The following is a 22,722-nucleotide window of genomic DNA, read 5'->3' on the forward strand; positions in this document are numbered from 1 at the left end:
AGTTTCTCCCCCTCTCCTAGGTATCGATTCCGATGCGTTCTCCAGACTGTTGGTCATCTTCTTCCTGTTGCCCCTGACATTGCCACAGTGCCTTGCCACTCATTCGGATTGACTGCTGCCAGGAATAAAAACCAGGCGCTTGTGTCCTTTCAGTTTCGGGGGGCCGCGTGCCTCCCACGGCCCTGTCGGTCTCGGGAGAGATTGAGAGCGGCTTTCTGTTTTCCGTGCGAGGAGCAGTGTTCTCCTCTGTGTCCAAGCAGTCCGTAGTCACAGCTTTTGTGAGCATCTGCCGTATCTGCAGTGAAGCAGAGAAATGGGTCCTACCTGCAGCCTCAGGCCCATGGCATTTCTCAGCTCGGCTCGCCTTCGCTGCCGAGTCAGGTGGTTTACACGCGCGCTCTAGCCCTGACAGGGCACTCTAGTAGTGGAAGCTTGTGGAGGGAGGAAATCGGGGTCTCGAGTTATGTTGCGTCTCGGACGGGCACGCGAACGCGCACCTGCACCCGAATTCATGGCATCTCGGCTGGTCTCGGTCGTGCTGTGGTCCTCGCACGGGACTAGTAACTGACTACGTGAAGCACAGCACAGAATCTTTAAAGCAAGGGGGGAAAGGAACAGCTGAGCGAGGCCAAACCCGAATGTTATTTTTAAACGAGGCCTCCGGTAGGAGATCCGCTGGGTCGGGCTGTTTTTTTTACCGGCGAACTCAGGGGTTTTGGTTCCCCAGGCAGCACAGTGAGAGCTTGACCGTGACATCTGCGGTCCTGCTGAGCGAGGTGGCACGTAGGAAGATTCCCAGCCATTTCGAGCCCTGTCAGTGTGTGCCACCCTTAAGAGCCCCATGTGATTAAAGCCCAGTGATAGGAGCCAGGCAGATGAATGGGCTCATTGTATTCCGATCAGCAATCGGTAATTTATTTTTTAATGTATTTTATAAACAAAGAGCAGTGCTCGAACTTGACAGTCTTGACACGTTGATTCCTATGTAGGCTCTGTTCAGTGTGAGGTTACAGCATTAATAGCCCACTTGCACACATCACACCATTTTTAACCATGATCATTATGATAAAGGGCATATACTTAATTACAGGCCTCCTTAATTATAGCTCTGTTGAAGCTCGTTTGTTTGGGAGAATGCTAATTATACCACGGAATTCCTGGCACCTCCTTGATCCTCTTCGCTCTTCACCACTGTGTGCGAGTGGCTTATTCTTATGCAAATGAGGATCCGGTGGTGGATGTTTCGCGTCTTCAGTTTTATTTCTTTTGTTTTGAGTCTTCTGTCTGGCTAACGAGGAGCGCCAGGAATAACCGGGGACAATGAAACTGAAAAGGGGGCAGAAAAGTAGAAGTTGGACTTCCAACTTCAATAAAGCCCTCACTGTTCACACTGAGACTGCTTTTCAGACAGAGGTTTTAGAAATTCCTGCTTTTTTGTCAAAGGCGTTATTAATAAGTTTAGGCGGTGTTTTTAATAGCGCTAGTAGCTTGTCTTCCAAGCGAAATGAAATGGCGGTACACTGATAATTTCACGTGTGGGTGGGCTGGGGATTCCAGAGCTGTAGCAGATTGTTGTACAGTCGAATGAAATGACTGCTTACACCCCTCAAAGTGCTTCTTTAAAGTTATTCTCTGTGTTTTCAAGCCGCTGTGATGTTTTCTGTCCTGTTTTTCAGCAATGGATGGCGTGCCTTTCATGATTTCCGAAAAATTTGCCTGTGCGTCGGACGACGTGAGTGTTTATTAATTTCTTTTTCTTTGACATCCTGTTAGTCAGCTTCAGAAATGAATGTATTATCCATGAATCTTTCTCCTCTTTATAAGCCCGCCAGCGGGTGGGCTTTGCCGTCATTTAAAAATGAAACTTCTGATATTAAAAAAGGATCTCCTGCCTGAAAAGACTGGGGGCTGCACGTTGATAGCAGGTGGCCCGTCCTGTGTTCCTCCCTGTTCACATCAGGGCATGACGAGAAGGTAAAGGAGGAGGAGTAAAATCTCCAGGACTGTAACAGCCTGACACCTCCTGCAGGATGCAGACACCAGAAGTCCGAGACGTCCCTTACAGCAGCACCCGTCAGCTGCTGAGACGCAGGAGCCAGCAGAGAAAGGACAGATTAGAAAAATGAGTGTTTACTTTGTTGATTGGTCTTTTAGACAAAGTGCTTCATTAACATGCATTTAAATCACAGAAATGAGCACTAGTAATTCACAGCTTGCAAAGAACCAAAAAAAACTTCACTTGAGAAAAATTGCGTTTGTGTAAACAACTATGAAGTCAATTATTTGCATTGTTATATGCACTCATATTGAATGATTTTTAGTAGCTGGCAATGGAAAAACCACGTTACCTTGTATGCACTTATTATCTGCTGTTGCATCACGGAAAAGGGTTTGCAAATCTTCGACAGGAGAAACGGCTCGTGTCCCAGTTGGGTCACTGTGTGCTGCTCTGCAGGGACGGCACTGCTCGGCGCCTGCTCAGTTCTGTCCCGAGCAGAGGTGCGGATTGGGTGACAAATGCAGGTCTGTGAGTGTGTGGAGTCGGGCAGAACAGAGACTTGATGCAGTCCATTTGCCTGGCTGCAGTGGGCACGGCAGCCCAGACGCACAGCCACAGGAAGAGGAGTCACTGCTGTAAGCATGCTGACTTAGCCACGCGTCTAACCCCCTGTTTTTTTTTGGCCTTTTGATTTCAGATGCAGCAAGTTGATTTAATGGGCATTACGATCAAATCCCTGGCAGAAATAGAGAAAGAAGTGAGTACCGCTGTAACGCTCTGTGGCACTGATGCCATTGTGCTTGAATGCAAAGCAAAGATTTTTTGGAATTAAGTATCTTAGACATGTTGAGCCATCTCTGCTTGACTGCGTCTCGATTGAATTAGATGAGGCTGGAACTCGAAAGCACTTTTGAGAACTGTGTCACCGCCTGGTGCTCTGGACCTGTTCACATTCTAAGCGAGATGAGCTGGTCTTCTTTTATCTTTAGCAGTAAATTCCCTTAAATCTCTCCCCCGCTCGTCCTGTTAAGCAGTGATAGCGTTTTCTTCCGAGTCGAGATTTACATGCTGGTTCACAAATTTAACCCTTTTTCTGTCTCCAGGGTTTATGTGAGTGTGGAAAGAAATGTACATTTTAAATATCCCACCCAAAAACTTAAGTTCCAGTCGCACTAAATCTTTTTGATATATTTTAGGCTTTAAACAAAAAATAAATGGGGATAAGTGGAAATGCATCATAAATAATACTGAGGTTTTGTCGTCTGTTTTGTGTCTTTTGTGTCTGGTATTGCTGGGACGTCTCAGGTTGCGGTACTGCCCGTCTAACAGAAATGAGCTTGTAAGCTGTGTTTGCAGGGAAAGCTTTCCTGCAGCACCGCCTCACAGCTCCCAGTCTGCAGTGATGAATGTTATTTCAGTAAATGTAATCTTTATTTTATATAACGCCTTTCAGGACACATCAGCTCCAGCTGCTTTGCAATTAAACAAAGCAGAAGTACCAACATCAGAAACCTGTTCATTCAGCTTTTAATAAATCAATTAAACACTTAAACAGCAGAGTGTGAAGGTGAGTTTTCAGACAGGATTTATGATTTTAATGAGTTCTGTGAAATCCACTTTCTTAACGAGATGCAGATCTCAGTTTTCAGTTTTCACGTCTCCAGCGCGCGTGTGCAGTGCCTGTGTCTTTGTGAAAACACGTTCCGCCGGGTTTCCAGAACAAAGGCTCTCGTGCCGATGCCGGGATGTGCGGCTGTGCCTTGCAGGTGTCTTCCTGGTTCGGTGTCTGGGAGCGCTTTGCTCTCCCGGAGCGCGCGGGAGCCGGGCCCTGCGGTTCCTCTCGGATACGTGGGCTGGTAGTGCCGCAGCCCAGCCTCGCTTTGACCTCTGCTTCAGGATTTCATGGGGATCCCGTTGACCCACAGCCCGGAAGACGAGGGCAGTAATTACTTTGTAAACACTGATCACACCGCAGGCCGCGCAGAGCGGCATGCAGGATGGGGACCCCTAGCAAGGCTCCCACAGGCTCCGAGCTCACACGGGGACATCACCCCAAATCGCAGTCCTGACACCCCAGAAGGCTGGAGTCGCCTGACAGGATTGGGCCACTCGTCCCCTGCGACTCTGGGGCTAGTGCTGGTTTCCTGCCTAGAGCGCCACGTGTTTTCAGAGGGAGGTTTTCTTGGTTGTGTCTTTCATAACACGTGATCCAGGTTTAGGGGAGAAATTCAGCCAATTCCACAAGTGAGCTGAATTTATTTCAGCACCTCCGTAATCGTAAGTGTTGGTGTCTCTGGGGACGTATTTAGGAGGTTTGGGCCTCAGGGGGTGGGTCATCAGGGGGCTTGGCCTCAGTGGGCGGGTACTCCGGTGGCTGGATCTCGGGGCGGGCTGTGTCTCAGGGGGTGGAGCCTCTGGGTGGGGCAGCCATAAGGGGGTGGAGCCTCTGGGTGGGGCATGGTCTCCAGGGGCGGGGCCTCCGGGCAGTGGCTGTGACCCGAGAGGCCAAACACGTTAGTGCGTTTTTGTCAGAAAGCCCACCCACCAGCCCCGGGCTGACCTGGACAAACAGCTTCTTCTTGGGGTCTGAGCCACGCAACGCTCTGTGGGAACGTATTCATCTGTTTTAAAGTCTCGTTTATTTTTCTCCAAGAAGCTGAGTCCTTGAACATTTTGAGGACCTGGTTCCAGCCAGCTCCGCATCTTCCTGCCCCTCATTTTTGCTCTTTTGCTTCAGAGTGTTCCTGTTCTTCCTAACAAACGCTACTCTTAAAAAGCTATTTATATTCTTGAATTATGTCACGTGTTTGGAGATAGCACTCCAATGAGAGGGACATTTGTCTCAAACCCTAAATTGGAAGAATCGTTCTTTTCTCAGTCCCCTGTGGGTTCAGGCACCGCATTTTAAGAAAGCATGCTACTTTGCTGAAAGATTGCAATGGTCAGGATAGAGAACAATACAAATAGATCCTCTGTCCCGCCTAATGCAGTGTGAATGGATTATGAAGAAAAAAATGGAACAGGATGGAAGGAAACAGGTATTCTGCATGTAGGAAAAGAGTAGTTTTCTAGGACCTGCCTTTGCCCTTTACTAACAAAAAAAATCATTTTCAGAATTAAAACAAATGTAGATAGGCTTTCCATATCCCTCTCAGTAAATTGGTTATGTTAACTTTATGAAATTCTCATGTCTCTGGATGCATCTAGACTCGAGTTGACAACGTAGAATCAAATTCTCCCCAAGAGTCTCCCCCCACCACTCCACTGCTGGATTTCCAGTGTGGGAATCAAATTTGGTTTTGGGAAGAAGGAGGGAGCCCCGCCATCATCCTCCATGGCAACAGGCTCCATATTCGGAATAGCTAGAGTAAACAGGTTATACGCTAGATGTTCATGAGTCCATCATGCATAAATGACATGTACAGTATATAGACACACAGCAGCTCTGAATCAGTCTGAAGAAGGCACAGACTATTTATAAAGTAGCATTTATTTACCGGTGTCCTCATCGTGGTTTGAGACAATTCTTATTAATAATTACCTAAGAACTAGATGGCTGTTGCAATGATATAATCCTGCTCAGGTCTGTTCATGGGAAGACCTGCACTAGCGGTGTGGCTCGTGCAAGGGTGTTCTTCTCTGCTGTAGCATGACCTGAGGCCCATGAAGGTCACAGTCAGTTTAAACGGGAGCAGTAATGCTGCACCAGTGCTTGCCTCTCCATTTGTACTGCAAGCCCACACTCAGAATGTATAGAGTAGCACTAGAGGTTGCAGATGTGGGGTTTGCATGCTGCTAAGTCCACCTTTGTACAGATCACAGGCTGTGAGCGTGTGTTATTATTGACGATTACTTGAAACAATATATAATATATGTTGTAATTTTCTTTACAGTGAGCTAGAGCCAGATTTTTGCTGGCATTTTTGAATGAAGAGCTGCAACACCTAAATGCAAGTTCAGTGCAGTAAAAAAATTGTTGGCTGTGTTGTTGGACGTTTTGTTGAAATTCATGGCAAGGCAATACCAGTGGTGAGATCTGTGCAAACCACATTATTTCTGCAAACACCAGCGAACAAAATCTTAAAAACTATGCTTAAAATCTTAGGAGTTCATAATCCCCTCAAAATAAGTCACGTGATAGGAATGAAAATATGGAAGTAATTTGCATTGGCCGATCAAAGCAATCCGGCTGTGAAACGAGCTTTACTCCAGTGGTTTAAACTCCTCTGATGAAATTCAGGATTAATGGGAACTTTTTATTTATTAACTTTTCATCAAAAGTCCTGTAAGTGTGAGATTTCTGTGGGTGTGGGTATCCTTCAGGGCACGCAGGGTTAACTGGTAGTGCAGGCAGGTCCTGTGCAGATAGAAGAGCTTTTGTGAAGATACCAAGATATTACATCTTTCTAGAAGGCTCTGATTAGCAGCAGGACATAACAAGGGCTAGAGAAGTGCCCAGAGTATCATTAATTATAGCTATGCTGCAAATGATTAAGTAAATGTGAGGTACAGTAATGTGCTGGATTTAGTGAACTGGAGGACAGAGAAGATTAATGAATTCAGAATGCAGATTGGGCTGAAGTCACAGCTTCATTTGATAATTACTTTTGTGCTTCAGACTCGGCATGAAAACAAACCTGCCGTTAACCTTTAACAATTGATTTGCTCACACGTTTCCACTAATTTTTCAGTGCAACACAGATGTATTTTTTCTCTAGGATTTGATATTGACACTTCTAATCCGTGAGTTTAGGAAACACTGATAAGCAGCGTTTTAGTGTCTTGCATTTTTCTGATTGCGGAGTTCTGCTTGGCTGCCCTGGGTATGGTTGAAGACGGTTTCATGCCATCCCCTTATTTCAGTGCTCAGTTGTGTAAATATCCAACCGAGCCATGAAGCTCTCGCTGTCCAAGCAGCCCAGGACACTGGGAACAGCCTCCTGGGCTGTATCACCTGTGTGGCGTTTCATGACTGTTTTTGGCACCGTACCCTGGGTTATCTGTTTCCTCTTGGAACAAAGTGAATTCAGAGGTGTGACAGTGTGCACCGTGTCCAGTAGGGGTCACTGTTCAACGTTCTCATTTTTTTCTTTCCATCTCTGTTTTTTTGCCTATTTTTTTTCTTGCCATTGAAGGGTGATGAATTGACAGGGGTCAAATAATTAAAAAAAAATATTTTAATGAGGAACACATCATACAGAATTGATGTGCACCTGTGTGCAGCTATATATGTGCATGTTGGTGTATGTAGATATGTGTGTAAGGACTGTGTGTTGGAGGAGATAACCCTTCAGTATAATTACGCAATTTTTTATAACAGAACATTTGCGAACTGACATAATTTTAGCTTTTTTTAGTTGCTGGTTCCAGCAATTAGGCATTTTTTTCATTTCCCAAATGACTTGAGGAACTCGTCTAGATTATAATTGCTCTTAGCCACGCATATCTAATTTGTGTCTTTTTAAGTGTTAATTAGTAAACGATTTGAACTGACATCTTTATGTATTTGTGTTTTGAGAAATGAGGCTTGTTGCTGGCTGGCTCGGCTGTGACATCACGACGTCGCAGGTGGAATTAATGAAGACGCACGTGTCACGTTTCCAGCGAGTGAGAGACAGGAAATGAAGTCCTGATCATCTCAGCGCGGCTGCCGCCGGAATTTTAGATTTCGCTGTCCTGTCACAGCCTTGTAAACGGGCAGACAGTGATGCATGGCCTTCATGATAACAGCCCATTGCTCTCCCATCGATCACTTCTGATTTTTTTTATTTAATAATTTATTTTTTCAAGGTAATTTCTGTTCTGTTTTTAGGAGGAAAAAAAAAGAAAAGTGCCAGTTGTGACAGGTTTGCATAAGCGCTGGTGCCCCCGGAGGCTGGAGGTGGCTGGGCAGGGCGTGTGAGTGTGAGTGATCCACACGGTGCCTGCGATTCCCTTGTGTGGTCCTGCAGCCCCACCTAGTGGTGTAGGTGATGCGTACATCAGGAGACGAGCTAGAGGTGGAGAGAGGAGTTTACTACCATGTGAACACATGCACGTTGGAGTTCTTATTCGCTCTGATCTCTCGGGACATACACAGTACAGCAGACGACACCACACAGTGTACTTTATAAGCGTGATGAATAATAACAACAGAACAATAAAGATGTCGTAGTGAGAGGGGAAAAAAACGTGCATAGGCCTGATGTGTATTGAGTCTGAGGCATTGCAATTAGCTGTTGAGAATGTGTACTGGAGTGGGGCACAAATACTGGTTGAATTATAGAGAGGACAGCAGGATAGATAATGGTTAAAAAGTGAGGATGTATCGATACTGTATGTATGTCTGCCCTGTGCTGCCAGTACTACAAAAGAAAAGCAACCACTGGCTCTAGCAAGCCCAGAGGAGTCACCCTGAGCTTGAACTGCATTGTCTTGGTATTATAAGTTACTCCTGAGTTTTTACCTCAAGAGTAACTGTTAATTAATACCGCAAAGTTGATTGGTTTCTTGTCCGTTATACTGCTGGACACTCTTGTTTATCGCTTTGTTCATCAGGTTCCGACTTGCTGAAGTCTTTGAAGGTCTTCTGGTTCGGGAACTGCGTGCGCAGTAGCCGTGGGAATCGGCGTGTGTGTGTGGATTCTGAGGGGGCTGTGAGCTTTGTTGTGTGTGTGTCCGCTTGGTTTGTATCGCTTATTTTTCCCGTAATTTTCCATCACTCTTGGCGAATCCCCTCCCATTCCACAAGCCCGCTTTTCATGTCCTAATATCCGTCATCGGTCATTGTGGGTTTGCTTCGTTCCGAAGAAGGGATCAAGAAAAACCGACGATACGGCAATGATTTTCATATTGGCAGTAGTGTTTGTAAAATCAGTAAAGTTGCAAAGTTTCCAAATCAAGGCAAATCTACTGCAAACCTGCTACGTTTTTTTTTAATATAGCCCAGAAATATAACAGCTGAATGTGCTGCTGTAGAAATGGGCTTTTTTTTTTTAGTTCGCCCAGGACCTCATCCAAGTTCTGTTTCTGTTTTAATGAGAACTTTTTGTTCTTTAGATGGGATGTTTGGTAGTTTTCAGACTTGGCATTCTGTTGTTTAAAGCCCCAGTGCGCCACTAGGGGAGAGCATTCCACTCGGGAATGCCATACCGCAGTGCACCACTAGGGTGCAGTGTTTACCCAGAAATATCTCATACCGCAAAGCACCACGAGGGGTCACTGTTTACTCTGGAATGTGTTATCACACAGTGTCTTGTCAGATGTTTATTTGTGAATTGAAGTTACATTTAATAGGTTTTGTGTTTGGAAAAACCTGTACTCATTGAATCTTCATTTTTCTGTTGTTTTTTTTGTTTCCAAAATGTTTAATCACACAGCACTGGTTTCCAGGTTTTACGTTTTTTTGTGTGCAAACTTTGTGTTCAGAAAGGTGATTGAATATGATGCTTTCTGAGGTATATTTTGTGCTGAGTGGCTCTGAAAAACAAAATTCCCTGCTAACATGAATATTTCTTTTTTGGCACAGCATTAAAATGAAGGTGAAAGTAATTAAACAGTCCCCATAATGACCAGATCAAGAGACGTACGTGCTGCTGGTGACGTGTTGTTGAATGATCTTGACTTTGTGTCCCAGGTGTTTGGTCAGGGGCCAGGGGGGCGCATTCCTGCTGTCCAGCTGGCCTTGTCTGTGCAGAGCTGAGCTCGCGGTCTAACCCTCTCCCCCTCTCCCCGCCCTCGCTCTCTTCCAGTACGAGTACAGCTTCCGCACGGAGCACAGCGCCGCCGCCAGGCTGCCCCCCAGCCCGACGCGGGGGCCGCCCAGCCCGGAGGCGTGAGGCCAGGCCGGGCCAGGAGAGGGCGCCGCCGTGCGCGCGCCCGCTGCGCCGAGCGGGACACACCCTGCTGAGCACGGGCCGGCGAGAGGCAGGGGGCGCAGCCATTACCCCTCGCCTCCCGGACAGGATCCCCGACGGGAACGCTCTCGGACTCGGACGTCTGTTTCTGGCAGAAAGCACCACAATAGAATAAACTTCCTCATCTGTTCAGTGTTAAGCCCGAGGGACAGTTTTTTTTATGGAAGTGCGTACTGTAGGTCACAGGCTGCCGTTCACTACAAACGTCACCTTCCTGGCACAGTGAAAGAAACTGGACTTTTTTTCCCCCCTAAACAAGAGTTTTTTTCACCTGTGAGGTACAGTGCTGTAAGCTGAGAGAACTGTGAGCCCATCTCCTCCTAGAGACGAGGACTGTCTTCGCTCTTTCCCAGCCGGGGAAGGCTTTGCGCCTGAGCAAGACCGCCGTGTTGAGTTTGGGGTTTTTTGTGCTCCGCCCTCGATCGCGAGGAGAGATCCAGTGGCACCGGGATCGAGGCCCCGCTCTGGAATCTGCTCGCTTGCCCCGGCTCCTGTCTGTGTGTGCGCGGCGTGGCCCGTGCGGCACCCGTGGGTCTAGCCCGCGCTGCCTCGGGGGGAGCTGGAACCCGAGTCGGCGCTTCTGAAATTGCTGAAATAGTTTGTTTTTTGTTTGCCCTTGTTTTCGGTGCGGTGCTCTGCTGTCTGAGAGTCGGAGCCCTGCTCTTAATGATAACTCTTCATGAGAACTGCGCCATTTTGTTCCATGTCTCTGCCTGCTGTCACTCGATCTCATACCCGCACACTAAATCTGCCTGGAAATGTTACAGCAAATCGATTGCCGAGAGTCGTGTGTGCAGCGTGGGCCAGCAGAACGCTGCTGGGATCGATTCTGCTCCTGACTCGGGATGTGCGTGAGCAGTTTGGGTGGCAGCTCTTTGGTGTGGTTTGGTTATCGGCCGAGCGGCCTGACGAGGTTGCGCCCACCTTTTAAAGAGTGTTTTAATCTCAAGGTCGTGCTGTGCCTTTGTTTTCCATGGCGCTGAGAACAAGGTGCCAGCCCGAGACCAAATCGCTGCAACAGGAGTAAGACAGACTGAAGGTGCTGCCACGCCAGTCTCTCGACTGGACGCAGGTCGTGATTCTCTGCCTTTTGCTTTAGAATGGTGTAGCACCGTTACTGTTGATGTTATACAAGTACTCTTTGGTTTGCTGTGGTGGGACAGTGTGGGCCCTGTGCAGTCCCCAGTGGGAACAGGGTGGACTCCTGTCTTTCTGGATGCTGCGCCCATTTGTGGGAGATTTCAGAACCTCTCGGGCTGCTCCCGGCCGTCTTCAGCAGTGCTGCTCTGCCTGCAGAGACAGGGGCTCTTCCGGGTTCCCCATCACTTCGGGTCGATTAGTACTCGTTCCTCTCCAGAACCAGGAGCGCCGAGCCCTGTTGTAAAACAGTCAGCGTCACGGCAGCACGATCGTTAAAAAACATTTTTCCTACTGCGTGAGCATTACTGCTCTTTATTCTCAGTAACAACCATCGCAGCTTCTTCATGTGGAAAGCTACATTTTGATCCCAGTGTTTAAAATGAGGAGGATTTAAACTAATAAATTGCAGCAGATTGTAAAGACCATTTAAAGTAATTGTTTTTTGCCATAAACTTATAGTTTGATTATCATAACCTCGTTTAGATCTTTATTAGGCTGTTAAAATGCACTGAACTGCTTTGCATGGTTTGTCAAGTTGTGTGTTGACTCTGTTCTTCAAGGGCAGCAGGGAGCTGCTTGAGAAGAGAGCTGTCCCTGTCTTTCAGCTCGCGGTCGTCTGCGGTCGGCTGAAAAGCGAAGATCTCGATTTATTTTCCTGTGTGCCACCCCCACCCCCAGTTTTAATGAAGCTTAAAAGGTTTTGTACACTTTTTTAATGGAGATGTCATTTTAAATTGTACTGCACTTTGAGCTGCAAGGAGATTTCTCTGCCCTTGTCCTGCCAGACCGCTGTGAGGGTAGTGGACTGACCCCCCCCAACCAGCTTTCAGCAGTCATCATGCTGTCCTGTGAGTCTGGAAACGGTGCTGCTCTTTCCTTGGGTGAGCTCGACTCAGGCGGGCTCAACCCAGGACATATGCTGCGTATGGAGCGTTAAGGGAGAGCTCCATTTCCCTGGCGGCTCCCTAACCCAGCTCTCGGCTGCTCAGGGGTGCCAGGCTGCCAGGCTGTGGCCCTGGTCTTCCTCCTCCTGCGGGGCCCAGGGCAGCCCCTCTGTCCCAGCCGAGCAGTGGAAATTCACGCTCGCGGCTCTCGAGCGCGCTCTCCTGCCCTGAACGCTAGCGGACACTCGCTGACAAGTGTTAAAAAACCGTCTCTCTGGTGTTGGCGAAACCCTTAATGAGCGCGGCTTCGGACAGTTTTACATGTTTTAATCTTTTTAAGGAAGTTCAGAACATCATGGGGAAAAATTTAACACCCAAGTCAACATTCTGACGTTCTTGACTGAGAAAAAATAAATGTAAAAGGGCTGCCAGACTGCCGTTGCCAGTATAAGCCAGTAGCCCTTTCCAGTCTGCGCTCCAGCTGAGGACAGTGCGGCCACACCTCCCCTCTCCCTGGCCCTGAGCCGCGCGCCGGAATTGTCCCCCCGACCGAGCGCTCAGAGGGCGCTGTTCTGTGACGCGCGCGCGAGCAATGGCAGAATTTTAAAAACTCTGGACGACTGCGGTCGCCCCTCTCTCGGTGCTGCTCCCTGGCGCCCCCTGGCTTGTCCGAGGAGCCCTGCCGCGACCCCGCCGTGGCTGGCTCTGATTCTCTCCTGGGTAACCGTTTCTCCTTTCTGGTTTCTCTTCCTTCCCTTGGGCTGGGAAGGCTGCTGTGTAAATACTGTCCTTTTTAGGACGAACGGAGGTCTAGCGGACTCTCCTGGTGATCACTCGTCGTGCGCTCGAGCAAGCTGTGAAGAGTGTTGTCTGTTGGTATGTGATCTGCATGCGTCGTGAAAAGTGCCCGATTGCTACTGTGTTTTCCTACCCCTGTCAAAAAAAGACATTTGTTCTGGAAATGTGTGTGTGTGTATATATATACTTTCAGTCTCTGGTGGTAAACCATTTTTTTTTTAAATCAGGCTCTAAATTTGTGCCGACTGTTACAAATGAGTTTAATGGCTTCACTTGTGTTTCTGTTTCCCTGGTAATCAAACGTGTTTAATAGCAGTGTGCACACATTCTGGTGTTCTCATGTCAGTGCCACCATGGTAGTTTTAATTGAAACAGTAAAGGCCTCTGAACATCATGACCATAAACCACTGGTACCGCTCTTCTGCCAGTGATCGCAGTCTGCCCTCTCCTTCAGTGTTGCTCGCTGTGTGTGATACAGAACGCTGACGAGTTAGGTCTTTCTCTTAAACGGGGGGGAAAACGCACAGAAGCGGTCATCGTGTGCTACACCCACTCCTTCTGATTCATTCTCCGATATCAAAGTGTGGTTTTCATTGTGTTTATGTGGGAAAGCAAAGCCGTTGGTATTGAAGTGATGGGGGATGACAGAAAGTCTTACCTCAAAGTAATACCGGAACCCAGTGCTTTCTTACCTCTGAGTGTACAAGAGCAGGCTGAGCTAGGTGCAGCACACAGCCCAGCAGAGATCTCTCTGGGACGCAAGCTCCCCGCTGAAGCCCCCGCATGCTAACTGTACTGTGACCGACCTACTCTTGCAGACAAGATGTGTAATCATGCAGTGAAATGACTAACATGCAGAAAATTAACGCCGGTGCCTGATCTGAGCTGCATGTTTTCAGCTGGCTTGTGCATGATCCCCCCTGAAAAGCAGATGAAGTGAAAGACAGAGGAAACTGACTCCTTGAGTTTTGCCCTCGCAGGTCCCCACTGGTCCCTGCACTGCGATGGGGACAGGGGTTGCTGCACAGCTGTGAAAGTGACACCGATTTCTCACTCGTTTTATATCTTTTTAATGCTAAACTGCTGAAAACAGCTGCTGATTAACAGTGGAGGACGTCTTGCTCCATTTCTCATACAAACTCAGTGCCTTCGCAGCGCCGCTGCTTGAGCAGTGAGCAGCCCCTCTGCTGAGCTGGGCTGGAAATAAGTCTGAAAGTTGGTGCAGATCATGGTGCTACCAGACATAAAAGATTCAAGCGAAATCTTTTGCAGACAATTTCCGGTTACGGTGCAAGGAGTACAAAGCCATTTTAACTGATTTTTACCAGGCAATTAACAGGCTTATTTTTTATGTCACAGATTTTGTACTTTTTCCGTTTGGAAAGGGACCTCTTCTCGTCCCAGACGTTGTAGGTCTCTGTGTGGTGTAGTCCGCAGCACAGCGAGGCGAGCTCGGCCGGCTGCCCGTGTCAGGACAGAGCCGCTCTTGTCGCTGCGCCTGAGGACACCAGTCCGCGCAGAAACTAGCCATGTCTCCCTCGAGCTGTGCTCTTCCACGGGCCACACGACGCGCCTTTCTGCGTGCGGACGGCTGCCATTGCCGGTTTTTTACGAGTATTTTCTGGTGGAAATAAAAAATCACAATGAAATTTGATTTCACCTTGAACAAATGAGAACATCAAAACAAGTTTGCACATTTCTACACAATAAAAAGTGCTGACAGTGTAAGTATTAATTAAAACGTTTTGTTTGGCAGTTCAACAAAAGCTTCTGTCAATAATATCTGTAGGTGTTGTAACATTTGTTTTGTATTTATTTTAGATTTTTTTTCCTTATATTTTACAAAGGGACGTTTTCAATGTGTGTTCACTAGTCTGTATTAATATAATTTGAATAAAAGTTTCCTCTAATGATCGTTGCTGTCTTGGTCATGAGTGCAGTAATTCCAGAGCTCGGACACGTCTTGGTCTTCTGTGTTGCAGCAGGAGGAAGATGTTAAATTTGATTAAAAAAAGAAAGTGCATTGTGCATTTACACAATTCTCCATCTGTCCACTAGGGGGAAAGAAACTATTGCCAGCATTTTGCTTAATTTCAGAATTGTCCAGTAATTAATATTTAGCACACAGATCAGTACAGGCTTGTTTTCGTGGTTTTCTTTCCTTATTCCCAGGAAAGAGGCTGTGTGGTTTTTCCTTTGCAGCGAGGGCAGATTTAGTCTTTAATGAGGGCAACACCCACGACAACTGCAGGGTGTGGGCAAGCTTTGAAGGTGCTTTGGGGACACAGAGAGGAGTCTCAATGAGGCAGAGGGGCTGCACAGTGCGAGAGGAAGGCAGAGCTGGGGGGCCGCACGGGGGGTAGACTCAGTGAGGTTGGGGGGCCGCAGGGCGCGAGGGTGAGGCAGAGCTGGGGGCCACACGGGGGGTAGACTCAGTGAGGTTGGGGGGCCGCAGGGCGCGAGGGTGAGGCAGAGCTGGGGGCCACACGGGGGGTAGACTCAGTGAGGTTGGGGGGCCGCAGGGCGCAAGGGTGAGGCAGAGCTGGGGGCCGCAGGGCGCGAGGGTGAGGCAGAGCTGGGGGCTGGGGCTAGAGGCCGATTCTCTCAGGGTTGTAGGAGCCAGAGCTGCTTCTCCGGCTGCACAGGCCTCCTCTCCGAGCTGGATCAGAAGGTTTCAGTTTCCCACATTCTTGGCTGTAAGATGTAAAACTCAGACCACATTATAAATAATTGAAATCCTTTATTCAGCTTATTTTTTTAACATGTGTATACACACATTTCTGCCATGGGTAGATGAACGGGCTTCAAAATAGAGATAAAACCCATTTGACACAACACCGAGCACAAAATAGAGCAGACACTAACACAAGTGGTGTCAGCCGGCTGACTTCAGACAGGGCAAAAGGGAAAAGGTCATTTCCCAGTTTTGGAGGGCATGTGTTATGTCAGGGGTCTGTAAGTGCTTACTGTACAAGCAGCCCATTTTAAAGACTTTATAAAGACAGTTCAAAGAATAATGTGGAAACATAATAAATGCTGAGGAACGCACTACTTGTGCATATGTACTCTAGCTGACCCAGAAAGCGTGCAGTAGAAGGAGAGGAGTGAGCACATATATACCCAAAGAGAAAGAGGGAAAAGTTACATTTGGATAAAATTCAGAAATTATTTTGTCTCAATGAATTAGATGGATTAAGACTGCATTCCTGCTGACGAGTGGTAGTTAGCAGACTCCCAGTCCTAACAAGATCAATCCCTAATGTCAGGGAGCAGTGGCAGCTTTTCTTTATTAGCGCTGGGCAGTGATAAACTCATCTGCTTCCAATGTGTACAGGAATACAGAGAGCCATCAATCCTCCTGCCTGTGAATACGACCATCTGGGATTACTTTCTATTTGATGTGTTGTGGTTCCATGTTCTCTACACAAATAAGCAAAGAGGGCTATTAGTGGGAAAGGCTCGGGCTCAATCTTTGAACAAACTGGGAAAAGAAAATCTGGATTTCTCAACTGCAGGGAGGCAGGACTGAAATATGGGTGACAGTGGCAAGAACTCGTGCATTTTAAATTCTGTAGCTATACATAGCTCTTACGGATTGTTTGTTTTTTACTCTTAGTTGGTTCACTCTTATCCCGTGTTTTGTTTTGGAATCAGCCTGATATTCCGGAGCTCAGTGGTGTCTGGTGCTCAGCGTGGAGGTGGGCTTTGATTCCCCTGTGATTAAGGCCAGACGTGCTGCTGTGTCTGGTGGCACCAGGCTTCGCCCGTCGAGCTGGCAGCACTACCCAGGCCCCTATGCCCCTCCTCCAGCTGGTGCCAGCGGTGCAGTGGGCTCTGTGGGAGGCCTGGTCCTGACTGGGCAGCTCTGGGGGGTGGACATGTGAGTCAGGGCAATTTCGCAGCTTTGTTAAAAAGGGTTTAAAAAAAAGCCGATTCCAGAAGCCCGATCCAAACAGTGTTAGCAAGAAAGAATGTGACCAACAGGTGAACGTGTTTCATTGATTTCTAGTTGCTAAAGAAAGTTGGCTTCCACTGGGCAGGACGGGGGAAGGCTCCGTCGCCTCAGAAGGAATCCGGTTCTCACAGACGCCTCCGGATGCACTTGCTGTCCTCACTAGCCTGGCCGGGGCTCCGGGCGAGAGCAGGTCTCGCACATCTCCAGCGGGAGGAAGGGCAGGGCTCGAGCGTGTGCTCTGCTCGCAGCTCCCTCTTAACGAGCGGTAAGTGTGCTCATGGGAGAGGATATCAGAAACATCTTGTTTGACTGGGGCAAATTGCAGGGTGAGTTATATCAAAGTGTTTGGTTAGTCCTTTTATATGGGCTCTCCTCACTGCGAAAATGTTTCAGACATATGAGTCGGATTACGGTAATTGACTAACGATGGAGTATGGTGTTGGCTGATTTTTTTGGGGGGCTTTTTGTCTTCTGCTTGTAGGCAAGATGACCGAGCAGCCTCTCTCTCTCTCTCCCTCTGCTTGCAGGACGTCACAGGCCCATAAGAGCTGAGTGAAGTTCTCTCCAAGGAGATCAAAGGTCTTTCTTCTCCTTCCAGACGTTTGCCGAATCTGTTTCCTAATTACTCCTGCAGTGTGCAGTTTTAATTGTCTGGTAATAGAAGGCCAGCTGAAGGCATTGCGGTGGAACTGGTTGGACATGTTACTTGTTGGTGAAGGGTTGATGTTTTGTTTATTCTGTCCACCTCCTTTCAGTTTGTCTCCAGGGGTCATGGTCAGTCTAACCTGGCAACCCAGAACACATTTTCGGGTGGGGGGGAGGTGGGGGTGCGATTTACAGAGGTCAGTTAACCTCGTCAGCATGTCTCTGGACTGTGGGAGGAAACCAGGGCAGCCAGAGAAAACTCACATGAGCACAGGGAAATCACGCAGACGCTACACAGGCTGGATCGTGGCAAAGTGTTAGCGGCACTTAAAATCTCATCCACAAATGTGATGTTTAAGCGTTCAGTTCGTCCAAACACGTGAGGAAAGATCACAGGGACTGCAAATCTTGTCGCTTTTCCGGACCCGTTACTGTCGCGTACAGAATCGTAAGAAAGGAATGTCGTGACGAAAGCTGGGAATATTCAACTGAGAACTTCAGCATCCACAAGTGAAAGTGTTTTGTTTTGTTGCTGTTGGTCAAGACCTTTAGTGCTTTTGGAATTTTTCATTTGTTATCTGAATAAAATCAAAGATGTTGTGTTTCCGCTGGCAGCTCTGGGGTGCTGAGCAGATTTAACAGCTCAGTCTTTTCATTCTGGGGTCATTCCGGCCCGCACCCCACCCAGCGCTCCGGATGAGGGGGAGGGGGGAGGGTTAATCCCGGCGCCCTGCAGAGCAGGAGGAGGACAGCGAGGGGTTCCTCCGGGGGCTGGGACAGGGGCTGGGGCAGTAGGCAGGTGCACTGACCCCGTGCCCCCTGGAGGTGTGACAGTGCTTTATGGGACATTTATTGCCAGGCAGCGCTTTCTACCAGAGCACCTGCATGCGATAAAAGCCATTTCATGTGTGAGGGCCTTCTTGAGGAGCAGCCAGCAGAGCCCCGAGGGAGGTGCACTCAGTTGAGATGTTTATTAGGAAACAAGTGGCCCAGTGGGAACACGCCAGCTAGCGGGAGAGGGACTAACAGCGGAGGAGAATCCTTCTCGTTCGGTACCGGCGCAGGCTGGACCTGGTACCACCAGCTGGGCTCCCCGGAGTGCCTGAGCATTAGGAGAGAAGACAGCCGTGTATTCCTCTTCCATCAGAGGGGAATTGCAGTAAAACCAGCGTTGTGTTGTCCTGTGTGAAAGGATTTCGGGGCAGAGTGTGATGTTTGTTTTTTTAGGGTTCATTTAAATTCAGCTTCTGTTTCACTTCTGTCACCATCGTTTTGCCTGCTTAACACTTTAACGTATAACAAGACCAGAGTCATCCAGGAACAGTTTAAAACATAATTGGCAACTGAATGTGATGCACCTATAGCATCATCTTCAGACCTCAAAGTCCAGAGGTTTGTCTTTTTGTTGAGAGAAGAAACCGCTTCAAGACTCTGGTTCTCCGGTTCGGAATGCAGGCCGAGTGCAGATCTGGACAGTTGCCTGCCTGCACGTTATGATTTCTGAACATCGGAGCCCCGGCTCTCCTCTGACCTGGGCTGGATGAAGCCGCAGGTCCAGGCCCAGTAACCGCGGAGCCCTGAGCGTACGGTTAGTGTAGCTGTGCGTTTGTGCGAGTACTCCTTGACCCCTTCAGATGCCACTCGCTGAAAGCCTGCTCCTTGCTCCAGGTGGGGTGTGCTAATAACTTCATTTAAATTGTTTTGCAGCCCTTTGATGAGCGCAGAGCGTCCATTAATGCGTTCATTAGACTTTATGGGTCTGTTCTGGCTTTCTCTCTTTGACAAAGGCCAGACCTGAGTCCTCCCTCTTTCTCTCTCCCTCCCTCATTCTTTCTCTCTCGCTGTCCCTCTCCCAGTTAATTTGGCACAGCTGTCCCCTCCTCTCCCCCCCGGCCTTCAGCCGCAGCCCTGAGCGGACTGGTGTGCTGTCTGGAGCCCCGACCCAAGACCGGCGAAGGTCCGGTCCGCAGTCAGGGACAGCCCACAGCAGCTGGTCAGTGAGAGTGCTCTCCCTCTGCTCTGGACTGGTCTGCAGGGGTCCTCTTCTGCTGCTCTCTTTGAAACCGGGGTCCTGCGCTCACCTCTGGGGTTCTGACTGGACTATGGGATGCCGGACAGTGCTGCCACCCAACAGGGACATCGAATTGAGATTGCTGTCCAAAGGCTGGCGCTGATTACAGCTTTAAGGTGTCTTCCAAGAAAGAGCCCGGGTGATTCAGAATGAGCAAGACTCGTCTAGACTCAGCCCTGGTCTGCGATGCCTATAAAAAGGCCTTGGGTCAATGTTGCCTATAAATTGCAAGCTTTATCTGAACAGGATGCATGCTGACACTCCAGTCTGAAGACACACATCTTGCAGTTCATTAGAAAGCTTCTTTGGTGGTTGTAAAAACTGAGGCGAAGGCAGGGAGACCGGAGAGCTCTGGCAGCTGAACCAGACATAAATCTCTCCGAGAGAAGATCGTACATCTAAAACACTAAAGCTTTTGGACCAAGACGTTTGCCCCAATGCAGCACGCTATAAATTTAAACCAAAATAAAAACACTGCTTGTATCTCCTAATATGAACCGTATTGGTATGTTACTGAGTTTTCATTGGATCCATTAACTGAGTAAACAGTACTTAATACAACTGCAGTGCCCTATCAGCATATCTGTGCTGTTATCCTTTAAAAGCTCTCTGTAGAGGATTACGTTTTCAGCAAGCGGTTAAAAAGATTGACGGATGGCTCTGGCTCAATTAAACCGAAAGCAAAATCAAGCCACACAAATGCTGACGGTGTCATTAGAGGATGTTTTCTCTGGAAGAATTTACAGTGCAGAGTTAGGAATGACCACAGTTGGAACCACATAAAATAAACAACGGCATGGATGAGTGAATGGGCGGGTGAGTGAGCTGGCGATGGAGGAGCGCAGGCCCGTCTCCGCCGTGCGCCCCGTCGCCGAGTCCTGGGGAGGTGAGGTCCGGGCTGCGCGGAGTACAGGGGAGAGCGCCGCTGGTGCAACAGGATCCCAGAGCAATAACCGTTTCAATATTCAATTTCCTCCTGCTAAAACTGTCAGGATCAATCTGGAAAGCCATTTGAAATTTTTCCACACCCCCCCCCCCCAAAAAAAAAAGAGAGCCGCACTGTATGCTTCGGAAAGCTTTGGAAAATAAAATCTTCTCTCTTGCCGAGTTTTACCGTCCTCTGGTCGAGCCTGAGCTCACCCGCAGAGTGACTGAGAGGGTATGGAACTGGAGAGCCCAGAGCCCAGCTGAGAGCTGGTCTGTCGGTCAGGGGGCTTTGCCTACTGCAGCCGTGTGGCCTGCGTGTGCTCTGCCCCCGAGGGCCCGCTCGGAGTTTCTTCAGACGCCTCGTTGATTTTGTCTTCTCCTCGTTTTCTCTTTTCAGCTTGCCCGCACAGATCGCATCTGATTTCCATATTGAAAAGTGGGTTGTTTTTTCTTAACAGAGCTCCGTGCTGCAGTGTTACGTGTTTACAACACCTCAGGGCAAAGGTGCGATTTGTTCTTTTTAACCCCAGTATTTTCTTCCTGACTTAATGTTACGTCATGCTCAGCCCTGGAGACACTGGAAACTCTTAAAACCCGACTGAGATGGCGCCTCAGAACCGCTCAGGCCGAGTTAGGATTTACAATCTGCTTGGCGTCACCTGTCACGGGACAGTTCACACTTGTGTCTCTCAGAACAAATTGAACATGCAGACCGTTTCTTACAGTAGTGAATATAGTGGTTTATTTTCTTCCTCAGTGCGATTTGTACAAGGGCAATGCTTTGGAATGTGAATTTCACTTCAATCCCTGGTTCAGCATCTTGAGTGCAAATATCCCCCGATCAGGTCTGTATCCTCGAACTCACAACACCGCTTGTAAGAATGCTGGGGTGTTGAGATTTGAATACGGGGTCTCGTGTGTCTTACCAAAGCCCTCTCCTACGCCTGAGGTTCCAGAAATCGCTAATTCACTCATCATTTTGATATGTTTGGCCAGTTTGGGGGTTGTGTCATATCTGAAAAATAAAACTAACGCCAGTCCCTCAGCAGCTGGAGCGAAACAAAGCTCGGTGGGGCTGGAAATGTTTTCCACAGGTCTGTCTTGTACTCGGGGTCAGCAGATGGAGGGATCAGCGCTGTAGTGACCGCAGAGGCCACAGCCGGACTCTGCCTAGTGTTCGTGACAGATTGGAGCAGCTAGCCCCTGACAGACGCTGTGTAGATCTTCATTCCCAGATGCACCCAGCTGAGGAACATCTGGAGCCCTGGACTGCACAGCCTCAGAGTGTGCTCTGCTAAGTGCTCTTCTTTAATTTATAGGTCCCTAACTCTCATCTTGCAGTGTGCACCCTAGCAATTAGCCAGCACAGAAAACAGGCCATCAAACAGATTAAAGTGGCTGAATTTAGCCATGCTTCGTTTTTAATACTAAGCCATTTTGTGAGTGAAGTTTTAGTTGTGTTTTACACTTTTGAAAGCTTTTTTCCATACAATGTCTTGCACACGAGCCTCACTTTGTAAGCAGTATTTCTGGTTTATATAGCTGGTGCCCTGTGCTTATTCTGCGATCGCTCACTGTAGTTATTAGCCCACACTTTTTAGTTTTTGCCCACTCTGCAGCCCAAGGACGTCTCCGAGTTTGTTTTCTAGCGCCTCTGGCTCAGAGCGACTCCAACACCTCTGAGGATGAAAGGGTTTTTTAGGAACCATTGGGATCTTGAGGAAGACAGACGTCATGTCACTGGGCTTGACTGATCTTTTTTTTTTCTTCTGACGACAGGAAGCTGGGGTTTCGGCAGCCCAGATGTTGCCCGCACGCAGCACAAACACGAGGCATCCACACTGCACGCAGGATCCAGCGTCAAGAGCAGCCTTGCTCTGCTCAAGGCAGTCTCTCTGCTTGTCATCTTCCTGTCGGCTGCACTTTGCCGGCTCACGAAACCTAATCGAACCCTCATCAGGCTGCCTCCCCATTGTCCTTCCCCAGCAGCTAGGTCTTTGATTGGCAGGCTATGCAGGAGACAAACAGCCCCATTGAAACTGCCAGTCCGCAACCATGAACTAGGCATCGGAAAACCGGAGTGACTTCGGCTCAGTTCAGCCTTTTGCAGAACACTCATAGAACCAGCAGGTTGAGATAAACAACAATTGTTGGAGTTTGTGTCAAAACCAGGGCAGAAATGCTTGTCAGCTATTAAACCTTGGTAAGGCGCTTTCCTCTGAAAACAGCGAGACAGTTCTTGAAATTCCTGGTACTTGTTCTCCAAGTGATGCCAACTGGTGAGGTCATTTTCCCCCTGATTGTACTGTGTGTTTTGCCATCGTTGTGCGAGAGATTGGTGGTAACTTGAACGCCTTGTGATTGTTTTGCAGACAGGGGGCGGGACTGCCTTCGATAAGTTCCGTCTC

At 48.4% G+C, this 22,722-nt stretch overlaps 1 protein-coding gene across 3 annotated transcripts in view; it reads left to right on the plus strand.

The window, feature by feature from the left end:
- mvb12ba (multivesicular body subunit 12Ba) overlaps positions 1-19,279 on the plus strand; it is a 61,719-nt gene extending 42,440 nt beyond the window's left edge. Inside the window, exons 8-12 of one of the 3 annotated variants that reach the window (XM_088940526.1) lie at positions 1,677-1,732; positions 2,697-2,756; positions 16,726-16,936; positions 17,199-17,250; positions 19,173-19,279. In XM_088940526.1, the coding sequence (XP_088796652.1) occupies positions 1,677-1,732; positions 2,697-2,756; positions 16,726-16,936; positions 17,199-17,227 (356 nt within the window). In that variant the 3' untranslated portion in view covers positions 17,228-17,250; positions 19,173-19,279. Of the gene's footprint in view, positions 1-1,676; positions 1,733-2,696; positions 2,757-9,729; positions 14,631-16,725; positions 16,937-17,198; positions 17,251-19,172 lie in introns of those variants that run through there. The other 2 variants (XM_088940527.1, XM_088940528.1) reach the window with 2 other exon arrangements.
- Positions 19,280-22,722: the final 3,443 nt, after the last annotated feature.

Source organism: Atractosteus spatula, chromosome 23, assembly GCF_055471065.1.
Source record: "Atractosteus spatula isolate fAtrSpa1 chromosome 23, fAtrSpa1.hap1, whole genome shotgun sequence".
In the NCBI taxonomy this organism is placed as follows: Eukaryota; Metazoa; Chordata; class Actinopteri; order Semionotiformes; family Lepisosteidae; genus Atractosteus; species Atractosteus spatula.